The 24,451-nt window shown below is 40.9% G+C and overlaps 1 protein-coding gene across 3 annotated transcripts in view; it reads right to left on the bottom strand.

Moving 5' to 3' along the window:
* The window catches only part of RASA3 (RAS p21 protein activator 3), a 172,533-nt gene that overhangs the window by 57,534 nt on the left and 90,548 nt on the right, over window positions 1-24,451 (bottom strand). For all 3 annotated transcript variants that reach the window (XM_048962474.1, XM_048962466.1, XM_048962483.1), the window contains exons 3-4: window positions 24,211-24,314; window positions 13,092-13,186 (exon numbers count right to left, since the gene is read on the bottom strand). In XM_048962474.1, coding sequence (XP_048818431.1) covers window positions 13,092-13,186; window positions 24,211-24,314 — 199 coding nt within the window. The remainder of the gene's footprint in view (window positions 1-13,091; window positions 13,187-24,210; window positions 24,315-24,451) is intronic.

Here is a 24,451-nt window from a genome sequence, read left to right as displayed (position 1 = left end):
TCAAATCACAAATACAGACTGCACTACCCTCATTAGGTCTATTACATTTCAAAACACGTGCATCTGGTTCCACTGGCAAAAACTATTACCATATATGGATAGAGTAAACAGAAAATAAATTTTGTTGTTAATCTGTTCTGACATGCCAGTGTTGTCCAATCATCTTTTTTTCTATCATGATGGCCAAAATTGAGTCATTCATCTTTAAAACTACTTCCACTCCACCCTTGTTACCAAAGCACCCTAAAATGTACCCCACTAGCTCTAATGTAGGTGGAATTATTGACTCAATGTTATCTCAACTCACATTGCCAACCCTTTTGTAATATCTTCCAGATCTGACTTCTCTTTTTTTCACATCACCAGAACTCCAGCCAAAGGATGCCTATCCTGCGAAACAGAAGGGACTGAAGATCAAACCCTGACCCCTACTTGTATTATGTTGTTAAGATCCACCTCCTTTGCAGCAAATTTGTCTGGAAGAAAGCTGGTGAAAGCAGATGGAAGTAGAGCGGGGAGTGCACTAACAAATGGCACAGACACTCAGAAGTTCAGCTCAAGCTCACTTCCCAGCCCTCCTACGTTTAGCAGTACAAACAAACTCTGAATCATAGAATCATAAAGGCTGGAAAAGACCTCTCAGCTCATCTAGTTCAATTGTCAGCCCATCACCACCATGCTTGCTACCATATTACTCAGTGCCATATCTCCATGTCTTTTGAACACCTCCCAGGGCAGCCTGTGCCAATGCCTCACACTCCCTCTGTGAAGCCAGTGCCTGAAGGCTTGTCCCGAGGAAATCAGTGAATAACAGCATTTATTACTGCAGTAGTCTCTTCTTCCTTCCTTCGATACACTCCCTACTAGAGACTAGTTTTACTGCACAATGCTGAATTCACTTCATGCTTCCTTGTTTTCCTATGGCAAACGACACTGCTGTTCGTACAGAAAACAAGAAAACAAGATCCCTCCAAGCTATATAAATGAAATCCCATGGAGCTTGTGTCTCATACCCCTGATTTTTCATGTTCGTTTTAACAAAGAAATCAATCCCCTCCTTTATCCTTACACCGCACACAAACTTCAACCTATGTCATTTCGTTCCCAAACTGAGCCTGTCCTCATGAACAAGGCAAGCATTTCCTGCACAAATGCATAAGGCCACTTCTAGATCCACCTGTTTAAAACTTTTTCCTGCTACAGAGACAATCATACATACTGGTAGCAGGAACTAAGAAGAGCTGGCTGAGTGCTTGGAGTACTCAGGACAGCTTTCTGGCTTTATTTTCCAGTGTTCTTCAATGTTTTTCACTGCTCTCTCTTCCACATTTTTTATCACTAGCGCTAAACTATGGGGCTCTAGAGAACAAATTTAGATTATGAACCTGTATAACCACTGCTGCCACCTTTGTTGATATCCTCCATATTATCTTCATCAGAGAAACCAGCAATGAGCTTTGAAGGAGTTAAGAGACAGGGAAAGAGATTTAGGAACTCTAGAGAAAATATCCTCTTGTAGAAAAACGCCAAGAAAGTAAAGTGGTTTTACAGAGATACATCTGCTGACTTAAAGGCAAGACTGATCTCTCTCAGGAAATAAAGAATGCTTTCATACACTTAAGCGAGCCTGAATGTAAACTTGTTTACAGTGCCAGTTTGCTAGATGCAGCTCAAATTAAGTAATTATAACAGAAGCTGCCTACTTCCAAAATTAAGCTCCAAAAATGCTCTCGAGTAAGCAGCACTTCACACATTTTCCCGACTACATTAAGAAAAAATACAGTGCAACCTCCTCCAGGCTGAAAGCCAGTGTTTCTTTTAGCTCTCATTTTTCTCTGGAGAAGACTCAGAAAATGGCCAGCTGCTGAGAAAGTGACTCAAAGCTTCAAATAGCAAAACGAAGGTCACAAGATCACTCAGCCTGGCAGCCTTGTGACTATTCCCAGACAACTTCCTTACTTCCAATTAAAAACTCAAATATGTAAGTATATTTAAATAAGGCTTATTTTATATATTTAAATACGTAACTTACTTGCAGGCTTAATTCATAGAAAATGTTACTTCTATGTAAACAGCATGCTTTTTGTCAAATCACTAGTGCTGTTAGACAAAACATAAGTAAGTTTACTTCCTCACAATGCTAGTTGTTGGTTTACAAAGATTGCATGTTTTTCCAAGAGAGGACAGAAAACCATGCAATAAATCAGTACTATAAAAATCAAGACTTAACAGAAGGTCAGCTAATCATCTATAGTGAACTCAATGTAACAAACAGAAAGATTATATATTTACGTACAATTTAACTCAACAGAACATCAACAGTTACAATACCAAATATATCTGTATTTTTTATTACTGTAAGAACTACTATAATAACAGGTAGAACCTTCAACTGTATTAGGTGCCCACAGCTGATGACAGCATTTGTAAGCAGGAACAACATTGTCTGAGACAATGAAGCAGAATACCAAGTATGGAGCCCCCTTTCTGCACCTGAAGCATCATGCCTTGGTTCTGAGAAAATCTTTGTTATGGATCCAAGGACTACAGCCAGGATCAATCCCAAGCCTGTGTCCTATCAGAAAGAGGGCTTTGGGTTTTTTTTTTCCTTCATTACAACAAACAAACTCAGAAAAGAATCTGAAGGTTTGACAACTTTGAAGTAGAATGTGTTAATAACTAAAACATTTACGTAGAAAATACATCAGGATGTTCCTAGAAACGACTACATTCATTAGCATACACTTCACATTTGGAAGAGTAGGATTTTTTTCAGGGAACGAGCTGCTGAAGGAGTATCAACTCAATTGCTGAACAACACTTCCTTATTCATAATCTCAAGATGATATAGATGGGTGGGTTGATAGGTCAAGTGTCCTTCCTACTCGCATCCAAAACTCCATAATGGGACCAGCCAGGTTCCATTTTTCAGTCCCTGATTAAAGAAGTCATCAGTAGATTGAATTTCTTGCAGGCAAGTAAAGAACACTCAAAAGGAAATCAGTAATGAACAAAACATTCAAAAGGCCATCCTAAGAAAAAATACACGCTTGTTAAAGATTGCCTTTCCGAAGAAAATAACAGAATGAAGTTCTAGTCTTGTTAACAAGTCATGTTAATGCTACCAAGCATCAAGAAATACACCACACAAATGACTGAAAAACAAACTGAAGCTAATCATAACCTTGCAAAGGAAAGAAAAACAGAATCCAAGTTCTGTTTTTACTGTTACAGGAAAAGCTTGTCTACACCATTTCATTTCTCCTTGGAATGTAACTGTAAGTTACCAAAGACGGAAACACCAGAAGACAGCTGTACAGTAAGTAGAAGCATACAGACACTACTTACCTGTATCACATTTCCAGCAGTTGCAAATTTCTGGTTTAATTTAAACACAGTATGTCAAGTGAGGAAAGAAAACACGTAACTACAAATTATCCTATGGTTATTGTTTTGACAGAGTTCTGCCACGCTGGTACGAGTCGCTTCTAACATTTTGAGCAAAGGCTGGGCCTTAGAGGCAGCATCCCTACAGTGCAGGAGATGGAGGGACACACCGCTTGGCACACCACGTTTCTTAGTGCAGTAATGAGCACACATTTTAAGCTGAAATTTAACTCACACCCTACAGCTCTGTGATTGAGAGTTAATTCAAATTACCCAATTTTTCCCTGGGTCTGATCTTTGCGATCCAGGGAAAAAGTTAAAAAAAAAAACAAAAACAGCACTGATAAACACTAGGAATCTCTAAGCTGCTTCCTAAGCTCCAGCAAATGCACAAAGTACTCTTGACAGTCTGCTGAAGTTTGAAAAACAGGAGTTAACCTAATACATTAAGTCATATCTTCAAGGAAGTATCAACTACATCTCCACTAAGTACATTCTTTTTGTACTGTGGGACACTTTTCAAAAATACTTCACCGTTAAAAAGTGAAGATGTTAACAACATATATATCGTTAACTCTAAACAACAATATACAAAATATCCAAATTCGCTTGGATGAATATAAAATACCGAGACAACTATCGTCACATATGAGGATCATATGCAAAATAACAATAGAAGATACCAGAAGACTGGTAAAAAAATGTACCAATCAAGGCTGCTGGACAACTGATGGTCACCCATCATGCCAGTTCTCACTATTCTACCTTTGTTGCACACTTTTCACCTCTAAAGTGAGAGCGTGTGTGCATGGAAGTTTTCAAAGCTTTATCTCACATGGGGACCCTTATTCCAGCACAGCTCAATTGGATCAGCTCTGCAGCTCAGCTCAACCCTGCTCATTGCTCAGAAGTACAGGAAGAGGGACTGGGACCCTCCTTTGGCTCTTCACTCTTCCTCCTGCTGGTACAGAACGGCTGCAAGCAGTATCACTCCAACTCTGAAAGATGAAGAAGGGAAGAGATGGAACAGGAATGGGTTGTGGGAGAGGGCTAGACAAAGCAACTGGCCCGTGGCCAATACCAGCATCTCATTATTTTGGAATCTCGTAAATTGAGGACTGTAACATCCCCTGTGACGTTGGTTTACTTTCCCTTGCTACAGGAAAATCACTGCTAGGCATTTCACTGAAAGCAGTCTGCAGAAAGGAGCCTTGGAAAAACTTGCTTTTGTACAGAGACCATTGGGAACGATGGGATGAGCTGTACTACTGCTGTATCTGTCTTTCCAAATTTTTTTTCAGGCAAAAGTAACTAGATCCAGTCCATTTTGACACCCTCTTGGGCAGCTTTCTGAGATGTCATTTTCTGGCACTGGTAAAGCTTAGAAACAAACAATAAAACCTACCAATTTCTAACGGCTCATTAAATGCTGTCTGTGAGGTAATGGAAGAAAGAGTAAGGGTGCAGTTTGTGCTTTCAGTAAATCCAGCTCTGCAATACGAAGAGCAGCCCCATCTAAGGTCACAACACAACGGCATGCCTGGGTCAGAAGGGTGAGCTTGTCTGCTTTGCTGCCTGCATCTGCTGCTGTAAAAACTTCTCCTTTAGCAGAGGACAGCAGGCAGCTGGGAAAGGTGTAAGGGTCAGGCTCCAGATCACCTCAGATGGGTTGTTGGACCATGGTGCTGCACACAAAGATCTGGAATAAAATCCAGACTGTTACTGATGAAAGTATAACAGACGTAATGAACACTGAATGGATTTGTAACTGCTATGCAGAGCAGAACTGATGTCTGGTCAGTCTCTATATGTGCAAACAAATGCAAGCACGTCACAACCACTCAGTAACTGACAAAGCACCTTCACAAGGCGCAGCGTTAACCCTTACAATTTTCCAAAGGAAGAATATGACCAAAAATCTTGTAACTTGTCAGCCCTGAAATTTGTCGTGTCCCTCTCAAATACTTTGATACGATAAATGATGCAACTATCAGGCACCTGATTTTTTTCCTCAGACAAATTGTGCTCTGCAGATGGAGAATCCAGGTATGTTTTTTGAAACAATGCAAAGTTATTATTCATCAGTAGGTGCTCTGTACCACACGCCATGTTTCTTGGCTAGCTTTTGAGAAGTAACAGAGCAAAACCAGATAGACTGTCTTGCCTGTCTGTGCTGGTAAGTCTGAACTCAGTGCTCTCACATCCACATAGGGAGGAAGTCTTGTCATCATTGTGGTTTCACCCTGATGGGCAGCTAAATTCCACCATATCATTCTCTCACTCCCCCTCCTTAAAAGAACAGGGACAGAAAATACGAAAGAAACTAAGGTTTGGGAGAAGGACATGGAGATTGCTCACCAATTACCACCACAGGCAAAACAGAATCACCACAGGGAGATTAAGATATTTTATTTTCTATTCCTAACAGATTAGAGCAGTGAGAACTATAAGCAGATTAAAAACACGTTCCCCCTATCCAACCTCTTCTATCTCCTCCCCTCAAGCAGCACAGAGGAAAAAGAAATAGAGGCAGCTATCAGTCCATAACATTGTCTCTGCCACTCCTCCATGATCACTCTGCCCTTACTCCACAAGGGCTTCCATCCGTCCTGAGCTGATCCCCATGGGATTCCCACAGGCTGCAGCTCCCCCAGCACTCAGCAACTTGGCTCCATACCACAGGGCCTACCCTTAAGGTATTGCTTCACATGGGTCCCCATGGGCAGAGCCCCCCCCGGCCCTCTTGCCCCACTGTAGGCCCCTCTCCAGTGGCTGCAGCTCCAAGCTCAGGCCTACTCCTGCAGGACTCTCTATGGGCCTCCTCCACTGCTGCCCCAGACTCCTCCATGGCTGGCTGCACATGGACATCTGCTCAGCACGGTGTCTGTGGGCTGTGGGGCCACTGCCTGCTCCTCCAAAGGCCTCTCCTGGGCTGCAGGAGCTTCTGCTCCGTGCCTGGAGCACCTCCTGCCCTCCTCCTGCACTGACCCTGGTGCCTTCAAGGCCATTTCTCTCACATTTCTCACTCCCAGCTGCTGTAGAAAAGCAGTTCTCCCTTCCTTACTCTGCTCTCCCAGAGCACACCTAGCATTGCTTGTGGCTCAGCTCTGGCAGTGGAGGCTCCCTTTGCAGCAGCTGGAGCTGGCTGTGACAGCCATGGGGCACTGCTGGGCTCTGCTCACAGCTTCAAAACCCCTAACATGTAAACTCAATACAGCAACAAAGCAGGATCAGGTTAATAAACATTCCTTTTTATTAACATGGACATTCTTATGAAACATTTAAACATCAGTAAGCAATTCAGTTCTCTGAAATAATTATACTGGTAGGCATGCAGCCTTGAGAATCTTCCCACTTTATCAAAACAGAGATTTCACATCTTTTCAAAACAACTGAAAGAGGGGAAATCTAAAACCCACTGTTCATTTAAAAAGAGGGTAACACCCATTTATTTCCTGCCTGTGGTGGAAAGCCGATACCAAATCTGGAAGCAGCTTCTTCTTTTTAGATTTGCATACAGTCATGCTTACAGTGGGGTTGCACAGAATGTGTCGGTGACTCATCTTCATGCCAGAAGAATTTAAATATCTACACAAACACTGTTAATTTCAGAGTTGGACAGTAGGCATGCAATGCTCTTCACTGTTCAACAGAGCAGACATTTCTATCAGTCACTGGAGTGCTATCACCCTAATGCAGCTGCTCCTAAAGACAATTTGCTTAACCTCATTTATCTTCGAGCCCATATACTCCAGAAAAGTAACAATTAACATTGGAACCATTCAAGTTCAGTACAGTTTGCTCTCTGCATATATAAATTAATGCTTTTTATACAACAGGAAACAGACACAGGGAAAGACCATGGCAACTTCCACAATATTATGAAAGTAGGGCAAAAGAAAGCAACAGTAACACATCCCCAAACTCCTCTGATGATCTGGGATCAACTTCTTCAACTGTCAAACAGGACTGAATTTAGTAGAGCTAATTCAAAAGCTTGTGGTGAAATCCTGGCTCTGCTGAAATAGTGGCAAGCCTCCCACCCTGGCAAGGCCAGGATTTCATTCATGAACTTGATGCGTGGAATACAGATGCTGCTTTCAATGGGAAGGTGCTGACAAAGGAGTAGAGTTTTTCTGAGCAGCACACTGTGCCCTGAATATATTCTTCCATCTAAAATACAGCAAGCATTACAGAGCCAGTAGTGATTTTCAGCAACAAAAGTGATTTCCATAGATTTCTACCTACAAAAGGATTATATACATATTCTTCAGTTATACCTATGTCCAATGTTTTCCACTCATAATGTACAGCCCACTGACTGATAGTTATATTACTCCACACTCAAGAACAGGCACAGTTCAACAGAATGAAAGGCCTGGCTAAGCAAAATGCTAATGTAGTAGCCAAGGAAAGGACTTTTGGTGTTTGAAGAAATTACTTCTTAACATCACTAAATTTTTCACACAAGGTCTTGAATACAAGAAGGCTAAAACGCGAGACAATTTGCTTCCTCAGTGTTGGTTTTCTGCCTCTTACGTACTTTCAGTAACTCAGTAGATACATTTCAGACACATCAAAGCTCTTATGAGAAGGAAAGGGAAATGAGCAATTTTTAAGTTTTCATGTCAGGTTTTACTTGTGTTATTTTTTTTAGGTCCTCTTCTAATTTTACGTAAGACCTTGAGCATGACTGGCTTTGAAAACACACTGCCATTTAATACTGAGAACTCTGTTGCAAGAGAACATGACCATTCTACATTTGTCACTGCTGTGGAGGAAGCAACTCAAAGAACACTTGAAAATGGGATCTTTTTAATGCAAGAGCCTGCATAGGAAAACATGTCAGAATGCAACTCTCCCTGTATTTTTCTCCCTCTTACATACACTGACTATATTGTTTGGAACACACTAGTGCATTCTGAAATTAGTCAGAATGTCTCTGGTTCCTACCATACAAACATATCATAGAATGGCTTGGGTTGGAAGGGACCTCAAAGATCATCCATCTAGTTTCAGCCCAACTGCCACAGGCAGGGTAATCATTTCACTGATTACATATGCACAAAGGGTATTTGGGTTGCAGAGTTCAAGCTTCACAAAACAGATTGAACTGTGAAGGGCTGAAGTTACCATGGGGGGAAAAAAAAAAAAAGAAAACTGCTAAGAGACCTTTTCTGGTTTTGAAAGGTCAGATGTGTGCTTGGGATCAGACTTTACTGAGAGCATATGGACCACTGGGAGAACCTGTCATCTACTGCCCCAGGCAAATAGTGAATCAGTTACTGTCAAGTAAACTTCTGCATGTGGAGGAAAGGCAATCATTTATGGATCAGGAGACACGTACACACAGCGGCATAGCAAATTTTTGCTTCCAGTTATCAAAATGCACGAGAATGAGAAAACGGCAAGTCCTGAAAGACAAACAGCTAGCAGAGACACACTGTATGGGAAGTGTGCAAGACCATGCTTTTACTGAGTGCAAACAGCTTACCAACTTCTGTCCTCTGCTGTCAATCCTTCCACTCTCAGCTGAGGCTGCCCCATTGGTTTAATTATTGCACTGAGATAGAATATTAATGTTTCCAGTAATGGTCCAAGTCCTGCTTTATTTCCACTGAAACATTCAAGCACTTGCACTGTGAGACACATATTTAGCTGTAGGCACTGTAGTGTCCCAATGAGGAGCTAGCAGGCTCCATCAGAAGATGTGATTTCATACTCATACGACAAACAATTATAATTTTGGTTAACTTCAATAATCTGTCTCACAGAGGAGCTCAAACTTAAACTCCCTACAGCACAACAGTCTTATCATGCAGGTTATATCTGAACTGCAGTTGGAGTATGTACTAACAGGACTGCAGAAGGAAATGATATTAAAAAGCTATAAGAAGCTAAAACAGCTAGTAAGCTGTAGGGCACCAATTCGCCACTAGAATAAAAACCTGTTGACCTCAAAAAGCAATTACTGTCCATTGCTGAAATACACACCACTTTGTTCTAAGGCTGCTGCTAGATACTTTCTCAAATTAAGGGAAATTCAGGTGCATCTGACTATGTTGCCCACAGTGAACTAGTTAGTTTGCTGACAGCATGGTGAATGTTGAAACAAAGGATGAACCAAAGCCACAAAAGACATGTGGGCTGGTAAAGCCTAATCTGCACCTGTGGACTGAGTTGCTGCAGAGCATCTCTACCACTTGGCATGGGAGTGTGCAGCACACGGAACAGCAGCAGGCTGTAAGACAACCTGCCTTTTAGCCACTCTTTGCCCAGATGGACAATGCCCACTTTTTTCCTTCAAGATGAGCAATCATGCAGAACTTAGGTACGTCTTCCTGTCAAGCAAGGAATGGCTGTGGCATTAAAGCATCTGACAGCAGTGCTCATAACTGTGTAGACTGATGATTAAGCAGTCCAATTGTCAGTAACACTCTCACCTACCATAAAGCTTATCAGTCTTAGCTTGACTCCTGACAATACAAAACATCTTTGTAAGACAGTAAGAATTAGCAGAGTTGGAAAACTGTAAGACTAATCACAAAGCCCTGAGCTAAATATCTCAGCAACTGTGTCTGATGCTGTTATATGTTATCACCAACATTTTGATTACAGCATCAGAATAATTGAAGCAGTAGATTCTAAGAAAAAATTGTGGAAATAGTACCACAGAATTGTTAAGGTTGGAAAAGACCACTAAGATTATCTACTCCAACACCATCACCACCTTGCCCACTAACCATGTCCCATAGTGCCATATCTGCATGGATCTTGAACGTCTCCAGGGATAGTGACTCTTAAAAAATGCACTCCACTTCCATTACACTGGAATTCAACATTCATTTCCATTTGCAAAAAAATGAAATTGATTTTCCTACCACATATCAATCCCTATATTGGAAAACAGAGAGAAGTATTTCCGTTTCAAAATTTGTATCACTTCCATAACTCACAGAAGTGAAGTCCAAACCACGTCAATAACAAAATTCTCATTATGCACACTGCAGATAGCCAGCTAAAAATACCAGTTTTACATCAGAAATGCTGTTATCCACAATTTCAAGTCAATCCTTCCGTTCTCAAAAATAAGGCTGGACGTGTCCCAGAGCAGGGCATCTGAGAACCAAGGCACCCAAGATCATTAATATGTCATTAATATTTTAATAATCCACTGATTCTAAGCTGGTTTGCAATTTCTGATTCTGCTATTTGGTGTGCTTAAAACCTGGATATTTTCAGGCTTGGCAAACAACAATTGCACACGAACACTTAGGCTTTTTGTCATATCATGGTCCAATGATTAGAGAAAATTAGAAACCAGTCCTTTTGTTTTGTTCTGTTTGTTTTAAATTCATCACTATGACTTGTATGACCTCAAGCAGGTCACACTCTCATTGACACTTAGTTCTCACTCTATTCAGAGTGTGGGAGTGACAGTAGCTTGCCTCAATGCAGTGCTCTGATGCATAACTAAACAGCCATAAAGTGCTCTATGACATGGAAAATAGTATTAAGGCCGCTGACTGACTAAAAGAGAAGTAAGATTCAGGCATTTCCTGGCACGTTTCAGTGTTTATCCCCTACATATGTGGCCAATGGGGACAACTGCTAGAATGATAAACCTACAGCTGCCGCACTAAAATAACTTTCTGATTTTTAGTATTAGTATGAGTCATTATAAGTATTAATCACCTAGAATGTCTTAAATGATTTTCCTTAAAATGGGAGAAAAACTGAAAACACTGCATATTTAACATTACATTAACATTACAAACACTCTTTTCTCTTATAAATGCAAAAGTGTTTAGGAGAAGGTTGTATACTGACATACCGCAACTATAAAAAACACAAACAAAAATACTCAATCATTTGGCTATCTTCCCATACATAAAAATTTCTACAAAATATTTACAAATTTGCTCCCACTGTTTCGTAAAGCACAAAGCCCTCATATAATATAAAGACTTAATATTAAGACTTAATATAATACTTAATAAAAAGACTGTGGAAAAATTAAGTAAATAGATAAAACCATCAGAGTGCTATTCATTTTTAAACTAGTTGTGATAAATGTTTATTACAGAGTGCAGAAATTGCTTTTAACTCTTGGGCTCTTGTAAAGAAACAGGGGAAGTGATAAACTGTGCAATTAAAAACAGGGAATATGCTTTCCAGCAAACATCGTGTTCCTCTTCTCTCCAAAAACTGGCTGCAAACATTTCAGCTCACAGTCTAAATTACCTGTGCTGTCCTAGAAAGTACCCTGGGTCTAAAAAGATTCCTCAAGCTCATTCTGCATAAACATTACACCAGAACAAACTACGCAGAAGATTATCCAAATATCAGTGTTTTTCAACTGATACATTATAAAGGGAAAGTTTTTGTATCCAGCAGGAAACAAACACTAAACCTATTGTTCTAAAGTCACTGTCACAAGAGGTTCTGGGGTAAGAAGAAAGGGAGGCAAGGGTAAACGAAATAGACTTCAATGTTAAAAGGCTATTAAAAGCCTTTCCATCACCATCAGCATCGAAATGTGGCATTAAAGAGGATCGATATTCTACAGGAGAATGTTACAGACTGAACAGGCTGTTATGAGGCTTTCTTTGCATCATGTGTACAACAGCTTATGATCTGTCACTCCAAATAAACAGAAAACCTATCCTTGAATATGCTATTGCATATGCTCCACTATACATAACCACGCTACGTTTTGCAATGATTTTCAGTATGCCATTTTTTGACTTAGTATGGGCAGACCAGTGTGCAAACTGAAAACTAATACGTTATTTCTAACCCTAGCACACGCTTACCTCAGCAGCATTTCCCATTAAATTTACTGGAGATTGTTGCACAAGTCAGACAATATCTCAGCTCCTAAGTGAACACTGTGGTTCAAAAGTGGGTTTGGTTTTTATTGTTTTGTTGTTGCTGTTGTTGTTTTTAAATAGAAAAAAATTAGTAAAGTAACTGAATTATATACACTTAATACTCTGCTACAGCACTTTAATTTTTTGTTTTGTTATAATGACTGTATTCACAAGACCTAACATCGTGATAGAAATCAGAAACTTTTACAATGAAAAAAGAAGGAGTTGTTTTGTGCACCACTGTCTGCAAGTACCAAACTCAGTAGAGGTAGAGGGAGAAGTAGAAGCAGAGGTAAAGCGATATTATCTTCAGCACTCCAACAGCTTGGAGCAGGGCCCAGAAATCTGGCAAGGAATAGGTTTTTTGTTTTATGTTGTTTGTTTTTTTTGTTTTGTCTGAGATGTACTTGTTGCCATTCCTGTGACAACCTGCCCATATAATCCTTTAAGATAGTATCTGTGCAGGCACTATCTTCAAGCTGGCTCAACTCCCCAAGGAATCAACAGTTACAACAGTTATTTATAAAGTTTTGAAGTTATTTGATACCTAGCAGATAACCACGCTCTTCCTTGTATTAGTAATCCTGGTAGTTCACTAAGTTTTAATTATTTCTGTGAGCAGAATCCTGGCCCCATTGACTTAAGCACACTCATAATTCAGCCTATGCACAGACACCCCATACAAGCTGCAAATATCAATGAAACACAGACCATACCAATAAGCAATACTTCTCTTTTGCAGTGATGCAACACACCTGTCCTTGGGCCATGGAGCCCATGAAGCAATTACATGGCCCTGTTACAAACACTCCTTTGTCAAGATCACCTCACCTGTACTTCCGAATCGGCATCAACATGCTGGAGTTGAAACCAGGTGTCTCTGTTATGATACTTCTGCAGATCTTCTTTCTGAATAGCTACCTTTCCTGTAAACAAAACAAACCAGAAGCACAGTTTAAGATACGCTAATAGCTCCCCTAAAGTACGTTTCCATCAAAAATGGGTTTAAAACACTGATTAATGGACTACTCAAAAAATGCTTCAGAACAAGGCAAGACTTCTTCAGGGCATTTTTTTTTTAAGCACAATACATAATTCTTTCTGATTAACACTTTTTTCCACTTCATATTGTGAAAGACTTTAAAATTCATAGCATCATACTCGCATCACAGACCAAAGGAAGCACAGTGCTGTGTGGATGGGTTTACAAGCATGCTTGCAGTAAAAATGTTACTACTTTGACATGACAATTAAACATGTGGTGGAAAAAGATCAAAAATGGTTGGAGATTGATGGGGAAGGTGTTTGCTTGAGATTTTTGATGCAGATGCCTGTAAGAATCCCAAAATAGATTTCCAAGCATGCAGTTATTGAAAAGAACATTTTACTGTATTTTCATAGGAGAGGCACAGCAACTAGGAACACCACATCAGGGCTGACTCCCAGATCTGCACGTGAGGCCCAGTCAGTTTGCCACTCTAAGCAGTAAAAGACGTATCTACTGCACTCCAGCCTTGCAGGACTCATATCCCACAGCCCAGGGCCACCCAAGTACTACCACTCACACACTAATTCTGACTGTTGAGAGAGAAAACACAGTGGAGCTTTTCCCCATACCTTTTTCAACCCCCCTTACTGCCACCCAATTTGCTTTTTTGGAAGTTATGGCAACAGAAGCCAGTTCCATGCAGTGAACTAATGTATATGCAAGCTAGGGGCTAACACATATGTAAAGCTGGAACTTTCATCTCGTCCAGCCTCTCAGGCATTATGTAAAGCACTCTCAGAGGGATAACAAAACTTTTTCCAAGTTTCTTTCTTTGTATATATGAAGCGGAGCATGGCATGCCTGACGATCACATGCCCTCTGGAAGCAGCTTTGGGTTGGGTGCTGCATACTCAGTGCCCGAGGAACCACGTTCAAAATGAAAGAATCCAGGACAGCAACAGATGCTCATGGGGATCAAGAAAGCCACTTTTTGGCAGCATGGTTTGGTAACAGACCTTTCTGCTAGAGCGAGTCAGTTGCATACAGTTCGCAACCACTGCTCTGCTGCAGAAATAGAGACTTCAATCAAACCCTGCAAGACAAAATAAGCCAAGTGACACAAGTCACAGTAAAAAACAGGTTTCCAAGGCTCCCTAAATCTATGCAGCTCGATTAAGAGTCTGAAATCTAGAAGTTTCTGTAAGTCTCAAAGTAACCATGATATTATGCTTCTCCATTATTTTGGCCTTTGCCTTATGGAGTTCCCCCTGGTTCCCCCATCTGCTGCTGCTTCCCTGCACTGTGTGGCAGCTGCTGTGGCATTCTTCTGGCACGCTCAAGCTACTTTTGGTGACAGCTTCCAGACTTTCAGTGCCAGTCTCTAAACAGCTCGGCCACCCTACCACAGCTGCCCTCCTCAGCATCTGACATGGTTTCTGCTCTTGCTTCCACAAAGCTTCTGCCCCACTTCTCCCACACCTTGCTTCCTCTGCCCCCGGCACGCTCCTCCCTTGCTCATCCTTTGCAGATTACCAGATCCATCTCCTAGTAAGCTTTACACTAGAGATTACCACAGCAGATTAAGTGCACTGCAAATGCAGGACTAGTGATTGAAATTACTTAGAAAAACAGTAAATCACACAGACCTACAAAGCAATATGGCAGAAAGGTTAAACGTGAAATGTGCTGAAGGGAAGATATGAAGGTATGCTGCTGAGAACCTCTGTACTGATGGCTGCATATTTTCACAGCTATTGCTTGTAGTCTCTAACTACAGCAGTATGTGTGTAACCTAGTTTCTCTAAAACACTTGGTCAGAGGCACATGTTTAAAGGCATGGCTTTTCAATAATTGCTGTGGTCTTTATCTGAGATTGTTTACTTTCTGTGCTTGCTATCCTTGCCATACTCTTCAGTCTCTTGCAGAAATCCCTCACCTGACTGCAGGGTAACACACACTTCACAGGTGTGTGTTGCCAGTATCTTTGGATCTCTTTCACCCATCTCCTCCCCCAAAAGGACACTCCTTGTGGAAAGCTCAGGGATTATTTCAGCAATACCAGCACCAGTACAGAGCTGAAAAGGTGTGACTGTCTTCTCTTTTAGTATGGGCTCCCTGAATTTGGCACGGCAAAGCCAACCCATGCAGGTCCAACTGCCTGATCAGCAGGTAGGTAGCACAGCAATCTGTGCCTCCAGCTCCAAAAGGGTTAACATGGCAGCACAACTGTTTTGATTAGGAAACCGAAGAGGACTGTTTGCTCTGTACACAAGCAGTTCTTATTAACGAGTGAAACTTATTGGCCAGGCTGGATGGAATCCAGGGCTTTTCACTGTATACCAAGTGATCCACAAAGAAGAAAAATCTAGTGGGAAAATGTGTGCGTGTTGGTGGGGGTTGGTGGAGAGTAAGGAAAGGACCTATACTTTAGCTAGTCTAAACATACGTAGAAGTATATTACTGACAGGGTGGATTGTTTAACCTGCCCTGTTTAATAGTTCTATGTACAGCAGCAGCCTACAGAATGTCTATTAATAACTCCCAGTCTGTAGGGACCATGTCCACACGCCTACCAAAGCCATGCTTTGGCACCACAAGGCTCTCTAAGGCCCAGTGCCAGCACTGAGGACTGGGGAATGGGTCTCGCCCCATTCCTTATAGCCTTGCTCGGTCTCCAGTTGGCCAAAGCAGCAGCAGGAACAACTTCTGGGCTCAGAAGAACTGGGTTAACTCTAGGTGAACAAGCACAAGCTGTCGGCATCTGTCATTTGCACTGATACCACGTAGTAAAGGCCTATGGTTCTCCTTGAAGATAAACGTGACGCCAGAAGTCCAAAAGGTTTGCTGCCGCTCACTTAGAGGGCTTTTTCTCTTTGAGATTCCTCAGCATGCTCCCAAACTTAACCCTATTGCACAGCACTCCTCCTCCAAACCTGGGCTGCTGCCAGACAGCAGTGACAGACTCCAAATCTTGTCTCTGAGGCAACTCATCATTTATGCTGGTTTCCTCAAGCCACCCAGGGCTGCAGAAAGCCTGCCTGTGTTAGCTCATGCTTTTAGACACTGCATGGGAGGAGGCAGGAGACAGAAGAGCATGCTGAGTGGTATTTAGTCACTTCAGTTACAAGGTTTTAAAAGTAAATAATCTTCTCAACCAACAGAGATTAGGTAAAAGCATTCTTCTAATCTGAACTAATTCATTTCCCAGTGTCCAGTACTCGTCAGGACCTCAGGCTGGAGATGCATGGGGGCAATCCACACACTCTTCTGCATGTTCCTCATCCACATGGCAGTCACTTTTTCTATATTGCCCAAATTCACACAACAGATCTGGCACGTTTAAATCCTAAGCCTTGCATTCAGAACAAAGATGTGACATTCCACACTTGATGCCCACCTGGGAACCTCTTCAGCAGAAAAAACAAAGCACCAGCAACTTGTTCTTCCAAGCACACAGCCAGCACGTGGTGACTGAAGGCACTACTCAGGGCCTTTATAGTCCTAAGGGTGCAAAGACTTTCACTACCGTGCCCTTTTGTCCTTGCAGCATGCCGGACTTAAATTGCAGAAGAAGCCAATTCAACTTCAAAAACACCAAACAACAAAAATAAACATATTGGAGGAGGAGAAAGTAGGAACAAATAAGCTTCAGGGGTCATGTGTGGGCTGACACATAGATCATTTCAACTGACTTGCTTGACAACTCAAGGCATATTGACACAGTGGGAAGACAGGTGGTGGGAGAAGGTTAGTGGCAAAAATATGCAGCAGAGATAGGTACAGATTTCTGGCCTCACCTCCTGAGAAAGTGTTGTGAGTACAGTGCACCTTCCATGCTTGTCCCTCACTGTAGTTCCAAATGGTCTTCCCAGGCAAGTCAATGCCTTTGCCTTTGCTACTGGCAGGCCAAGAGCTTGCCCTTGCACATCTCTGAGCTTCAGTAAGGGCTTAACATTTCCATACTAAGACTTAGCGTGGAGTTTGAAACTCAGCTCCATCTAGTCATAGCAACCTCCTATTCTCCATTGACATTATCTGTAGCATTGTTAATTACATATATTATATATAATTTATAGCAAAGGCTTAGGTCTCAGTCACACGTTAAGAGGTACCAAATGACTAATTAATTCAGTCTTCTCTAGGGTCTGAGTAGAGACTACTTCGCCTCCTATGTCCAGCAATACCAGGCAGTAAGAGGTCATGGGGGCCAGTTCAGAAGTTGTTTTCTGCTAAGTACACAGACCCACTATATCATTGAATTCATTTAAAATAATTGATCTGACGGTGCACAAGGAGAATCACTTTCATCAGCTGGGAAGACTAAGGACAAATCAGAATTGATTTTAATCAGCATTTTAGGCTGTGAAAGGCTTCTATAACCTTGAAATCTCCAGACAAAAAGCAGTGCTAACTATTTCAGACTATGTAAAATTTTATAATTATCCTCATAAACGATTATTTGTCGTGAAATAAAAAAAATCTGCAAGACAAAAAGGGGTAGATGCTTTCACTGCTTAGGAACTCTACAAATCTGCTTACCCCTCCCGAGGCATGGAAAAATATTGATATAAGTCATCTCTCTAGTTGAGGATTAGAAAGATAATAACAGGAATTAGAGGCAGCAGAAGGTCAAACAGCCTTAGAAGCACCAGAATGACTCCTTACTGGCTCCTGTGCTGTGCACCATGAAGAGCAAGTACTAAGCTTTGTTTGCAATATGCACTTGTAGGAGTATAAAGAAAAAATGTGCATTTTTGAAAGCTCAATTTTGTTTTCCTGCTCTTATGATCATCTGTTATGCTAAAACATACTGTGAGTGCACCCCAACAAATTATTCTCTGCAGAAAGTGTTTATTTTAGGCTTTCTACACAACTGTAGAGAATCTTCTGAGGATAATTCCAGTTTACAGTTTTCTAAGACTTGTCACTGTGGGACACAGTCATCTGTTTCCTTTATTTCATTAGTAGCTATATTTACACCACATCGAGTAGATATCATTCCCATGTCATCCACCAGTACACCACAGAAACAGTAAACCAAGTTTTGACTTCTGCCTAAGCAGAGGACAAAGAGAACAGTTTTCTACTACAATACAGATCTCTACTTTATGTTGTCTTTGAAGATCTTTCCCTTCTTATCTATCAAAAAGCACAGGTTAGCAAGAAGATTCTTTTTCAACTTTTCTTAAAATCCAAAAAAATATTCAAATGGTGATATTTCAGCTACATTTGGCAACAATTACCCAAAAGCAATAGACAGCTTGCTTGTAGCGGCAACTCTACAAACACACCTCCTCAGCCCTGAAGTACTTATTAACAAAGGTGCAGACACCTGTAATGTGCAAACCTCAACCATTTTCAGTTCCAGGGTGCTCTTATTCTGTGAGAATGCCTATCAGCTACATTTTGGTTTCATCTAATTTAGCCTGGAGCATCTAAGTTTAATTACGTCTGCAGGCACTTTTTTTTTCCTATTGCCTTACTTGCTTCACCTCATCTAGTATTAAGCAAGGAAAACAGTTACAGCCTGCCAGAATACAGAGGCCCAGAGACTTTCAATTTGGTGTACAGCACACCTAATAACCTCTATAAAAGTGGCTTAGAGCAGCGAGTTGTAGTAAACGTACAGCGTGTGACATCCATGGTTGTATTGTTTTTTCTTCAGTAAAATTTCACACCCACTAGGACTGCAACCAAACCTTCCCCTCAGTCAGGAGTAACTCAGGCATGTGAAAGAAAGTTCATACTCCCCAGTGCAGTAACAGGGACATGATTTGATCCAGTACACTTCTTTCTTTCCCTCAGAGCTTCACAGTAGCTCCATTTTATTCTGTTCAGGATCATGCATTATATAGATGTTAGTAAGTCAGTTACATGCATTTGTTACCAAAATAAATGAAGTGCTGGGGAGCAGGGAGCTGCTGTTCCTACTTTATGATTTGAAAACCAACCAAAAAAGTATCTAAATTTAACCAGAATTTACCTTTACTTTCAGCAGTACATTTCCTACTCAAGGCATCCCAACATTCTATACACATCTATACGCATACCAAACTTCAGCCATTAACAGTCAAGGCATACATTATCAAAGGACAACTTAAGGCTATTTTATCTGCACAGTAACTGTACACTTCACATTTTATCAAGAAAAGCCAAATCATATTCCATGTCCTCTGAGATGTGCATTTCTTCTTTACATTTGCATCTCAACTGGTATCCAAAATTCTTCCAAGACACAGTTCTTCCAGATCCGTATTTTTAGCTAACAAAATCCTACACGACTTGGCAAATTATCATTAGGGAAACACAAACGTAATAAACAAACATGCAAACTCAAAGATATCTTGTATCTCAACAACCCTCCCATCCTGTACGCCAAAACACTTCAGTATGTTCCACAAACATATCTGCTACACGTGTTCCAGTTTCTGAATATGCCTGCTTCTCCTCGGAAGTTTCTATCAGAGGTTTCAGGGGGTTCTTGTTTTTCATTTTCTTGCCCCCACTCCTTCCGGTTTTGGTAGCTTAAGCATTCTCATCTGTCACACACAGACTCACATTTTGAATGTCAGAGAGCTTATCATCACAGACTTGTACTTCATATTTAAATAAATAAGAGCATGCCTACTCTAAGTTCTAGTCACCCTGGAAAGCAGCACTGCAGCATCAAGAGAAAGTTCTAGCAAAATTAAATAGTGATTCAAAAGGCACTTTACTAGCCAGCCACCTTAAAGAATAAAAATAAAAATCACTACTTAACAAATTCTCACCCACTGTAACACACACAGACATTCTCTTTCCCTCTTGAAACCCACTCAAAACCAGCCAAACAAACAATACAAGCAGATGTCTGGTACATGCCATATCACACAGGAAACAAGGCAAATTCACAAGCTAAAAAACATCTGAACTGAAAACCAGTCTCCCTAGATGGAAGAACACAACCCACGATTCCCTTCTTTGAGAAAGTTCACTGCTGGATGAGCATGGGTAACCACATGTTCTTCAGCAGAAATGTCTCACAGTGACATAATACAACAATCAATCTCTGTAATGCAAACAAAGGGCTCCTATTCATGGGATTCAGCATTTCAGTGGAGACGAGCTTATTCCAGCATTAAGCTAACCAAACATTTTCAGTAGAGACTTCTTCCTAACCTCCCTTCTTCAAGTCTCCTCAGCAAAATGTCTCTTAAGATGAAGTTGAAAGTTCAGAGTAGCTTTTTCCTTTAAATACCACACAGTTTGTTCCTATAAAATAATTGTCATCCAAAACAAAAAAAAGCCCACCAAAACCTCCACTACTTAATTTTGCTGTTGATGATTCCTGTTCAATAAATAACCAGAAAATACCCCTATGCACTTACTTCAGAGCAATGTTCTCCTTCCAGAATATTTTCCAATTACAGGCAAAAGTTACATAATTAGTATCAGAAGGTGACAGTAATTCTGGATTTTTCTTCTCTCCAGTGCCTTTTAGATATTTGCAACATGTCCACATCTTTGAAATGTTCTTTACAACATGCTTATGATAAGGAAGGAGGAGAAAAGATGGAGAAGAGGGAAACTCAGACTAGAATAGCTTAATATGCACTGTAAAATTTCAGTGTAAATCAGCATCACTGGAATTTTGCTTTTTGGTGCTAGATGAGTAGGGATAGGCATCAGTCTGCCTACGTATGGATTCTGCATTCGAATGCATTAAAAAAAACCAACACAAAAACAAGTTACACATTGCAGGAACAGTACCTCACTTCTCTGAAGAGGTGTTAAAAATCAGATTTAAAAAAAAAATAATTCTAACCTGATCAATCTTTCAAGAATCCAAAAAAGGTCTGTCTGCATCATCTGCAAGTTTTTCTTTTCACAAGCTGCTCTCAGCAGCTTTCAGAGAAGATTACTCCAGAAGCTCCTGAAGAATTGCCCTCCAATGTCAGAGCTTGATTATTAAAATAGGAACTAAGGAAACATGGAGAAAAGGAGACAATTTGCACTTCTCTGTTGGCAATTTCATGGGTCTGGTTTGTGTCAAGTGTTCAAAAATCCTTGTTTTGAGAGAAAGTAAAGCCCTTAGCAAGAAAAATACCAGCCCACGGCCTGCCAACTTATGGGCCACTGCAGCTGCAGAAAACCAGTGACACATAGGAGATAAGATGATTTCAACAGTGAGAAACTGAGAAGTTGAAAGAAAGGCAGTATTGCCTCCATGTTACAAGAAGAAAACTGGAGATCAGAGAGACCAAAAAGCTTTCCCAAAACTCACTCACAAATCATAAACTGACCTCCTTTCTCCCCAGGATGCATACGCCAGAGCTAAACATGCATTTTCAGTTACCTCACCTCCACCCTAATGCTTTACCTAAAGCTTTTTCTGCAAAGTACACGTGTGTGTGGACACTACTAGGAATTCTTCCTGTGCAAAAGCATTTTCTCAGGAACGGGTAGTTTAAGATGCTACCACACAGTTCAGAAGAGTAAAACTGACTTATTTCATGGTAAGTCTGTAAGATGGAATTCTTGCTTCTTAAGGGAAGCGCCCACAGCTGTCTGTTACTGCACTGCGTTTACTTGGTACTCTCACTAAGGTCTCTCACCGTGCTCTTCCTCCGAAACAAACATGAATTTTACCTAAATAGATTTCTAAACATTTGCAATCTAGCATACTAAAATAGCAAACATAACTCTCTGCCTCAAGAAGTTACAAGCACCAAGAATCATACTAAGAATTTGTAATTTTCAAATTAAAAGCAAAAGGCATTCTAGTGCTTAGGTAATATGCTCTGCCAGCTGCAAACCCTCCTACCAAGGGAACCTGGATTTAGCTTATATTTTGAATTTACTTCAGTAAAGCCTTTAATACTATTTCTCACAGCATCCTTCTGGACAAAACATCCAGCATTATCCAGAGTGTCCAAAGGAGGACTACGAAGAGGCTGAAGGGTTTGGAGGGGAAAGACTCATGAGAAGCAGCTGAGGCCCCTGGTGTGCTCAGCGCAGAGCAGAGGAGCTGAGGGGAGGCCTGATGGCGGCTGCAGCTCCTCACAGGGAGCGGAGGGGCAGCGCTGAGCTCTGCTCTGTGTGACAGCGACAGGGCCGAGGGAACGGCATGGAGCTGTCAGGGGAGGGCAGCTGGGGGTCAGGGAAAGGGGCTGCACCACAGCGCCGTGGGCATGGAGCGGGATGCACAGGGCTGTGGGCACGGCCCGAATGCAGGACTTCACAGAACATTCTGACAGATCTCTCGGTCATACAGACTGATTTTTGGATGGTCCTTGTGGAGTCGGACTCGATGGTCATCGTAGGTCCCTTCCTACTCAGGATATTCTACACTTCCATGAAATTTGGTTTAACTATCGAGTTTTACTTTGGAAATTCAGCAGAATCTAAACAGCTGGAGAAACAAGAAAGTCCTTAATTCACGATAGTCGATACTTGTTTGTGACTGAGGGAAATGCATATTTACCTGTTTTAAATACATTCACGCATCAACAACACACAGCTAAGAGAAAGCTTCAGTTTAAAGTGAGCTGCTTTATCTGAAAATTACAGAACACTCAGCAGTAGCTTAACATGTCATACGAAACAGAGAACATCATCTTGTCTAAGAACTTCTTTAACGAAGGTTAATTCAAAGTTGAATTTCCACTAACTTTACTGAGCTTTAAAAATCCCTGACATGGCACAATGAATATCACCACAAGTCTCACTGCGGTGTAAAATGCAAAATCCGCAAAAAGAAGAATGCAAAGCTCAGGCTCTCACTGACTTCTCAAAATCCATGTTTTTGACCAGGCAGGTCAAAGGAAAAAAAAAAAGTAGAAAAAGATAATTGCTAGGTTCTATACACAGATGATCCCAGTTAGTGACAAAGAATTCCTTAGTGGGCATGTAAAATGTAAAACAACAATTTAAACAAAAAGAAGCTAGCAACTGCATGACAAACTAGTGTAATGTGAGGACATATACAGAGATCAGCATCACTACTTTAGGCATATTAACATTACTGCTTTTCATAGCATTATACACACTGTCGCTCAGCATCAGACAATTTCCTCACTAGGAATTCTGACAAAACATACACGTATTACTGATAGCTACAGCCATACTATAATTTTTTCTTAAATAACAGTCAGGCATGACTTCAAAATTAAAAATGAGAAACTGAAATTAAGAAGAAAGGGAAAAAAACAAACAAACAAAAAAACAAGCAAGAAGAAATGATGCCCCATCCCTGGAGGCTTTCAATGCCAGGCTGGATGTGAGCAGCCTGGTCTGCTAGTTGGCAACCCTGCACATAGCAGGGGGGTTGAAACTAGATGATCATTGTGGTCCTTTTCAAGCCAGGCCATTCTATGATTCTATAAAAACAGCTAAAATAACTTCAAATGGAAACTGTTCCTCTCAGAGATAATTATTAAACTTCTAGAGGTTTTTACAAGACCTTTATTACAGAGATAAATTTGGTCTTATCTAGTTTGCTGCATGTGACATGCAAGGCAAATAATATCTGGCAGACACCCTGCCCAAAATAAGCAACAGTTTGCTCTAACACTGGTTATAAAAATCTGTCACCATTGTGCTGTACCTATGACCTGTATCTATTACTCTCCATCTCATTACCGTGGTCACAGTTTAACAACATTTCATGCAGGTAACTATAGTGAGCCCTACAGTACTGCAAGACTGAAGACTCTGCATTTAAAAAATTTACAGGAAAAAATGATGTGACATTTAGGTGATGCTTTATTGACTATTCTGATTAAACAGCACTTATCTCCCAGCTTCCTCTATATGTAATATCCAAGGCACTTTTGTCATCTGACAAAAAGAAGAATACTGAGCGCTACTTACCACTGTCATGGTCAGACATAGCAAGATCCCAACTCTTAAGACTATGTATGATCTAGTAGTTAGAAGTCCAAGAGAAGCTATAATAAAATAATAATTTATATGATCACATACCTATGATGGAATCCCTTCGAAAAACATCTCTGTCAAAAATATAAAATGACAGATGGCGAAAGGTCCGAGGAATTTCACAGTAAAAGTCTTCTCCATAGAAGGGGCTGGGTAAGGAAAAAAACAACATACAGATACACACACACAAAGAGAAAGAAATTAGTGTTGGTATCCTGGAGGAGCCAGCATCCTTACATTTCACACTAAGGACATCACGCTGGACTGCAGTGATCACTCCCACCCA

The sequence above is a fragment of the Lagopus muta genome, chromosome 1 (genome assembly GCF_023343835.1).
Source record: "Lagopus muta isolate bLagMut1 chromosome 1, bLagMut1 primary, whole genome shotgun sequence".
Classification (NCBI taxonomy): domain Eukaryota; kingdom Metazoa; phylum Chordata; class Aves; order Galliformes; family Phasianidae; genus Lagopus; species Lagopus muta.
Note: the sequence above shows the minus strand (reverse complement) of the source record. Positions and strands in the feature narration are given on the sequence as shown.